This window comes from Salvelinus sp. IW2-2015, unplaced genomic scaffold (assembly GCF_002910315.2).
Source record: "Salvelinus sp. IW2-2015 unplaced genomic scaffold, ASM291031v2 Un_scaffold8688, whole genome shotgun sequence".
In the NCBI taxonomy this organism is placed as follows: Eukaryota; Metazoa; Chordata; class Actinopteri; order Salmoniformes; family Salmonidae; genus Salvelinus; species Salvelinus sp. IW2-2015.
Genome location: NW_019949947.1, coordinates 1,836 through 9,410, shown reverse-complemented (window position 1 = coordinate 9,410; position 7,575 = coordinate 1,836). Strand labels below are relative to the sequence as shown.

Sequence of the window (7,575 nt, the reverse complement as noted above, 5' to 3'; positions counted from 1 at the left end):
TCCGTTTCAATGGCCGTATTCCCTCTCAGGAGGAGGAATAAAGCAGCGCACAAACTTAACCACATGAAGTGGCTTCTTTCATACACACAAATTAACAACGCCACACAGCCTTTGTTCCAATACCATACATCTCTGCCCAAATACTCAAGAAAAAGAATAAATATTTGACTTCAACTACCCAGGGCAGTTACTGGTGTTCCGGCTTTGTACAGTATTATATACCTTTATAATATAGTATATAGATTTATAGTTTCCATGAAATAAAAAATTTATTAATAGGCTTAAGGGAAAAACATTTGTAATAATAGAGGAACCACTTGCTTACATTGATTTGTTTTTAAACTGTAAACTAAAGCAGGCCAATGAATTGAGATCTTCAAGTTTCATGGACACGGCAGCACTGTAATGGCTTGTAGCCTTTATTTTGTTTGTTCCACCTCCTAGTTTGCATTGGGACGTCAGCTCGGGAGATCTCCCGGATGCTGAGTAGTCCTTTCCTCCCAATGTCCCAGCATGGCGCCCTTTCTCTGCCTTCCTGCTCCACACGTCCCCTCTCCCATGGGCTGAGGGAGGCCCAAACCTGCAGAGGGACCATGGGGAGTGTGGTTGGCAGTTAAGGCCACAGGAGATCAACCCTTCTACTGGTTCCTCCTCTCCCACTCCCAGCCTGTCCCTCTCCTGTCTCTTTGAGGTGTACTGTACACAGTACTGTGTGTACATGGCACTTGGGGGGACAGTGCTGCATCGTTGCGGACGTGGACTGAGAAAGGGTGAGCTGGAGTGTTTGAGGAAGGGGGTCAGATCGCATGCTCTTAGGGAGAGTGGGCTGTGACGAAGGAGGTGTTCCCACTGTCCTTCATACCATGAACTCATTGCTGCCATACAAAACCCGCTGCTGGGGTAAGTCAGGCGGATCCCTGCTGCGGCCCCCACTGTCATGGGAGTGCCTCAAGGGTGAGTTCTTGGATCCTTTCAGTTTCTGTTTGCCCTTTTCCGGGTTGAAGGTGCCTCGGCTGGTGAACTGTGACCTCTCTTCGAACGCCCCCTCCTGTTTGGCCGGGGGGGGACAGTCCATGCTGTCGCGGCGGGGAGGTTGGGTCAGGTACAAGCCCTGGGCAGAGCCAGAGCCAGAAGAGGGCGACTTGGAGCGGTAGCGAAAGTGGCGAGCTGTGGCCACAGAGGAGGAAGAGGACGGGTGGAAGTGGGAGGAGGAGGAGAGGGAGGAGATGGTGGAACAGGAKTCCACTGARTCCTGGGAGTCTGGTTGCCTGCGTAGGTTGCGGCGTCGGTGGCTCTTCCCCTCCGACCTCTTGGTTCGGGCGACGGGGGCCAGCGTGGGTTCTCTCTCTGAGGGACCTAAAAAGGTCGGCGGTCAGACCATGATGYAGGATACTATAGTAGCAGCAGTAGAAAACTATATGTTTCAACTAAATAGAACWAATGTTTTACTCATGTCTCTTTGTGCTACACAGAATTGTAGAGAGAAACTTAAAATATAACCACAAGTTTTAACWWGCATTTTCCAAACAGGTTGACCATGGTACTGTTTAATATCATGGCATACCGGAGAAGTCGGAGGTGGCTCCTTCAGAGTCCACGTTGAGGTTCTCAGAGCTGTCGGCCGTGCCGATGGACGCCTCCGACTCCAGGGTCTCATCGTCTGATGCTCGCTGCTCCAAAGTCAGCATCTCAAAGGTTAGCTCCTCCCTGGGGTGACAAACATTGGTTCAGGTCAATGCAGAAGGAAAACACACKGACAGTTTTAGTCATTCATTTTCCTCATTTTAGGTACACTTTGCCATTCATTTAAGATTCCTCAAATATCCTGTAGGTAAAGGTATAATACTGTATTTCTACATTTATTTTAACATGCTTTTCATTGTACAACAATATCAGTTGCACTTGACTGGGGCGCCCCTAAATGCTAATGTAGGTGTAATGCTATAAGGTACTTCTCTTTCTGCAGGCTTCTCGATCTGCTCCGTCAGCACCTCTCCTCCTCCTGCATGGCCAACTGCTGGTGCTCGATACCTCAGGCTCCAGCCCCGCCCCACCTCCTCACCGCCGTCTCCTGCATTACTGCACCCGTCACGGACGGCAGGCGTGGGCTAACCGGGGGCGAGGGCGTGGTGTAGCTGAACCGCCGTACGTGGCCCTTGCCCTGCGAAACAAAGCACAAAACAGTCAGTCAGGGAGAAGTTAGTGTTAGCTTATGTTAGCTTAGGCTAATGCCAGCGTTTGTCCTGGTGTAGGATTGTCCTGATTCATGACAAGAATAGCAAAGCAGCGGAAAATGAAGCATCTGGCAGCAAATTCTATTTCAGGTTGTAAAGCCAGCAACCGTTACTCCTACCACTAGGAGGGCCTTCCACCAAGTTACATTGACGGGACGATAGACCATCAATCACTGCAAAAACACTTTGTAATACTTGAAACATCAATGTTTCATAGTTCGCCTTTTAAACCCATAAGACCCCAAGACTCATGCTCCCACACATGCAGTCTAGCAACCAGCAGTCACAGCAGATATAATGTTGGATGCTGTGCAGCATGGGTTACCTTTTTGGCTGCGTTTGGCTGCGTGGTACAAAAAATTGAGAAGCAAAAGAGAATATAAATGTGAGTGAAAATGAGGCCAAAGTCACTGGACAGTATATGGTCCCTAACCTCTTACAAAGTCCTCCATAATGTTACCTTGTGATGATACACCAGGACATTTCTCCTGGAATTGCTTTAATACCAAAGAGCTGCTACGGTCTACAGCACATGTAATGAGCTGCTACGGTCTACAGCACATGTAATTGGGACGATCTTTGATTGGATCATGGGACAAGAGGCAGAAAAATCTAAGAAATTCTATTATGAATAGGTTATAATACATGATATTACATAATAAGTCATCTTGGTTAACCGTAGTCATGGGACAAGAGGCAGCAAATCTAAGCAATTCTATTATGAATAGGTTATATTACATKATAAGTCYTCTACTGTAGGACATCATTTCCCAAATTTTAACCCCAAGGTCAGGAGGAAATGGAGTAAATAATCACATTTCTCAAATGTGTATTTTAGGATGAAACTGATTAAGTGTGATGATACACTTTATACTTTATACAATATACTCTATAAACTTACAAATACAATAAAAATAACAACCCAACGTGGSTTTAGTAGATAGTAAACCAGACGATGACAAACATAAAATATGTCATTAAAATATGGAACTATAGGTTATGAAATCATTATAACGTATTTGAGTTGGAACACTTTCAAATACAGAAAATCCTGTCAGAGTACAGCATAGTCAAAATCTAATGAACAAACATTTGCATGATTAAATTACAGTATGTCAATGTCTTGAACTTTCATCCACAAGAGACCGTTATATTATACAGTCAGGCTCACACAAAGAAATAGAGAGAGGAAAAAGCGAGAGGAGAGAGAGAGGAAAAAGTGAGAGAGGAAAAAGCGAGAGAGGAGAGAGGGGGCGAGAGATGGATCGAGAGATGGATCAAGAGAGGAGCGAGAGAGGAGAGCCAGAGAGAAAGTGAGAGATAGGTCAGCCAGACATGGACAAAGTGAGGTGGCGCCATGTTGTGAGGATGGAGGACACCGGGCAGACCTAGGCATTAGGACAAGGTGGGCACGATGAGCAGTGATCAATGCCACAACAAAATAGCTGACAGCTGACTATGATTAGGCGAGCCTGGGCTTGGTAACAGTGAGTGGATACATACCGGGACAGTACTGCGGGATATGGTCATAAATCTAACAGCAATTAGTACAGGTTTCTGGATTAGGAAGGAAAGACAGGAAGGGGAATGGCAGGATTAAAATGGGAGAAAACAGAGTTAGTGTGAAGAGGAGGTAGTTCAAGGTAGGCTGACTTAAGAAGGGTGTTTTAACAGGATAAGTTAGCTAGTTGGAGGGTTTAATTTAAGAACAGTGTTTTAACAGGAGTTAGCTAGTTGTGAGGGCTGTTTAATTTAAGAACAGGTTTTAACAGATGGTTAGCTAGTTGAGGGAGTTGATGTCTTGTCAAATACAGGTCTGTGGATAGTGGTGATGAACAGCTATAACTTCTTGACTTTACCATTGATCTCCGAATGAGCGTCAACCTGCACTTGGGCTTTGTTTCCTCGGCAACACTCGCAGACTGTTTGATGTCCTTTCAGCCCGCGCGCAGGAGAGACTTATTCATCTGCTCTCCGATGATGAGCTCCACACACCAGAACAGGAGAGCCGCATGGTCAACATTACAGTCTAGTACGCTGAGCATCGTATGTGCGTCAATACTATAGTAGCAGCAGCAGGAAACTATTAGTAGCTCTGGCGAGCTGCAGCGCGTGACAACATTACTCTGAGTATATATGAATCATGACGCAAGCCACGTCGTGCATCTGCTGACGGACTATATAGCGGTTTAGCGGATATCCGAAGCAGGAGTTACACTGTACGCGTGCTCGCCAGAAGCTACACCGAGAAACTATCTTAAGCTCGTCCAAAGCCGCTCAAGCGGTGCTGGCTGAGGAGTTAACATAATGTAGCAAAGTCAGGTCTGCACCGTGTGCATGGATTCTAAGGCTTAACGCATATCAGCTATCAGCATGAAATTCTGCAGATGATTACTGTGCTTATTCGTAGCAGCTCGCAATGGCAGACACTTTGGGTATGAAGAGTCCCAGTCTCCCTGATGCGCAGCTGTGTCACAGCATGAGCAATGCCTCCGTGCACAAAATGAGTCCATACAGAAATGGTTGGTTTGCTTTTGTCTTGATGGCCTTGCCATTTACAACCTTCATATCTATTAGCTCAAATCTTGTATGTCAATGTCACGAGATAACGCTGATTACAGACATAGCACAGATCGCTTGCCATGGATTACCTTATGACTAGTAATAGCAAGCGATCTTTGCTAGAGGGATACTATTTAGATAGCCAGCAGTATCTTGCATGCGTCGCGCATACTACTCTAGCATAAGTGTCCTACTCAAACCTGTGTTAGCCGACAGTTTGGAGCTGGCATCTGGAACTAAGCAGTATTAGTATGCAGCAGTCTGAGTCAGAGAAGACTAAATACGAGTAGTCCTAGCAGCGGATGTGTTGGAATAGCTTTATTAGGTCTATGTACAGCAAGCGGGAAACTACGTTCCTAGTATGATAAGCGCACGAGCGTATGTTGCAGAGCAGTGCTGGCTAGTTAACATGATAATTGTGATATGCAAGAGGTTGAACAGTCAGCAGCGATGTCTTGAAGCATTTACAATATTGTAAGTAGCAGCAGCCATGCCAGTGAGTGAGCTATCTCCAGATGGAGCATTGCTAACAGATTGGCGGCTATCACGCTGTGGTTGCTGTGGCTCTGGATGTCGCACTGAGAAGCAAAACTTGCTGGAGCAGTATCTTTAATAGATGTGAGGAAATGGTGTTGCAGCAGAATTCCGGACTGCCGACCGTTGAGGTTAGCATTAGGGCTAAACATTGTGCCATGTTATCTGATGGGAGCACACGACGATGTGTGAGATGCATGGCTGGAGTCAGCATAGACATACGATGGCGAATGCGATTTGAGGATGCGACTCATGATTGCTACTGTTGACGATTTGTTCTTTCTCGCCTCGTGGCTAATGAGCCTCTTTCCGCGTGTGGAGATCTAACCATAACATAAGCGCATAATCTCAACTATGCACTTCAGATAAAGCTAATCTTAATGCACGTACCTCCCATGACTCTTGTTGTCCTCTGACGCTGTGGATTAGAGATATCTGACTGCTACACTGTGTGAAAAATCTAGCACTCGAGGAGTAATTGTTTGTGGTATAGTAGAGGTTGAGTTCGAGCCCTAACAAGCACGCGCGTGAGCCACAATGCTATGTTCAAGTGGCGTGCAATTCTGCCTAGCTAAGCTCGACTTTTCTATGAGTATTCGATTTCTTTAACAATGTTTCTTAAAATGGATTCTGTTGCCTCTCTCATGTACGATCGCTGAGATTAGAGCGTGACTACAACCCTTTGTTTGCGTGTTACTGTGAGCATATCACTAGAATTGCGACGAAGATCGCGCGAGAAAATAATGATCATGCAGCCATCCTGCTCGCGGCTTTACGTCTCCTGGTGGTATTTATGTCTTAGCAACCTGATAACACATCACTAACTACTGATCAGACACAAACAGTGACAATATTAAAACTGACTTGCGTATCATATAACCTGATAATCTCGTGCCTTCCTCACACACACCTACAATTGATACTTATAAAGCAGATACAGTGACCCAAACGTATGCAGTAGCCATCAGCTGTAATCTGCCTGCATAAGAGAGCTAAAGAGTTACTAACATAGTTATGACTCAGCGTGTAGTCTATATAGTAGCTCTACGCTAGTACCAGATCCAGCATACATCTAGTCGGTACCACCTCAGTTGGCCAGTGTAATATCCACAGAAGGTTCTCATTATTTTGTTACTATTATTTCTACACGATAATTTGTTAGTAATATTTATAATAGTAAGCATCCAACACAAACTATTTAGTTAGACAGTAATGGAGAATCGTTGAATAGTCACCAAAAGAGTGTGATTATCAAATAAATCGAATAAATTATGTTTTAATATCAATTGTGATCTCTTCAACTGAAGTAGCTCACCCTATTACGTGCCTTTGACAACTAGCCTATAATGAGTCTGACTTAAACTCTATGCTCGCCGAATTCTCTTCGACACTTTCTCAAACCTTCAACCCAGAGTGCATCTCTTTATAGAGTACCGAGATCGTGCCTTGTCTAAAGTTATATCTCTGTGTGCCAAAGAATCTTTGCCTTCATTAGACTTCCGGCACCGTTGTGTATGTTTTTATAAAGCAGTGGGTGGTATCACACTCTAGATACGCTACATTTTGACTTCTACCCAAATAGTGTTCATGTGGGCTGAAGTTCGCATATAATAGGTACCACCTTCATTAGCCTTCGTGTCAAAAATATAGAGAACTAAGCTCATATGATAGCACAAGATAAGAGCAAACGGCGATCATGGCTACCTACGCCATTAGCGATAATAGAGCCAGGGTATGTAATCGTCCAGCGCACCTCCCATCGTATATCTAAAAGATACACAATACACCTGATTGTCACGCTAAAGACACACTCTATATACCTCCAGCCACTGCACCTCGCTAATGCCCACTCTGAGCGCGCGCTGCATAGCCCAGATCGTCACACCGCTATATTACATACTAGACCTCTCAGCTTCAGCATCCAAGCTCCATCATTAATAAGTGTTGCTACAGTTTAGATCATAGAGCTCAGCCGCCTGTTACCAGTTCTACGAGGAAACCTTATATCATCTCGGCTCAGGTCACATAACAAACCACCTCACTCCGTTTTTTTTGCAGACCCATCCCTACCAGCCCATGGGACCTGTGTTTTAGTGCTCATGGTTTCACCCGCCCTCTCTGGGGTTTGAGCCTTTCACTAGTCTTCAGGTCTCTAGCCTATGCTCAAATGATTGAGAACGAGACATATGGAGAAAGCACAGAAGATGCACATGACGTTGGGGGCTTTTGTATCTCCGTCTCTACT

At 45.1% G+C, this 7,575-nt stretch overlaps 1 protein-coding gene across 3 annotated transcripts; it reads right to left on the bottom strand.

The window, feature by feature from the left end:
• Positions 1 to 391: 391 nt before the first annotated feature.
• On the bottom strand, positions 392 to 4,229 carry LOC112079616 (unconventional myosin-IXAa-like). 3 transcript variants are annotated; one of them, XM_024145510.2, is made up of 6 exons: positions 4,094 to 4,115; positions 3,738 to 3,791; positions 2,560 to 2,577; positions 1,953 to 2,161; positions 1,565 to 1,707; positions 392 to 1,356 (listed from the first exon to the last, which is right to left on the bottom strand). In XM_024145510.2, the coding sequence occupies exons 5-6, from the start codon at positions 1,686 to 1,688 to the stop codon at positions 857 to 859; spliced, it is 624 nt and encodes a 207-aa protein (XP_024001278.1). In that variant the 5' UTR covers positions 1,689 to 1,707; positions 1,953 to 2,161; positions 2,560 to 2,577; positions 3,738 to 3,791; positions 4,094 to 4,115; the 3' UTR covers positions 392 to 856. The 3 variants fall into 3 exon arrangements, with proteins under 3 accessions (XP_024001278.1, XP_070298488.1, XP_070298489.1); XM_070442387.1 differs by lacking the exons at positions 2,560 to 2,577; positions 3,738 to 3,791 and having other exon boundaries at positions 4,094 to 4,229; XM_070442388.1 differs by lacking the exons at positions 2,560 to 2,577; positions 3,738 to 3,791 and having other exon boundaries at positions 392 to 1,347; positions 4,094 to 4,128.
• Positions 4,230 to 7,575: the final 3,346 nt, after the last annotated feature.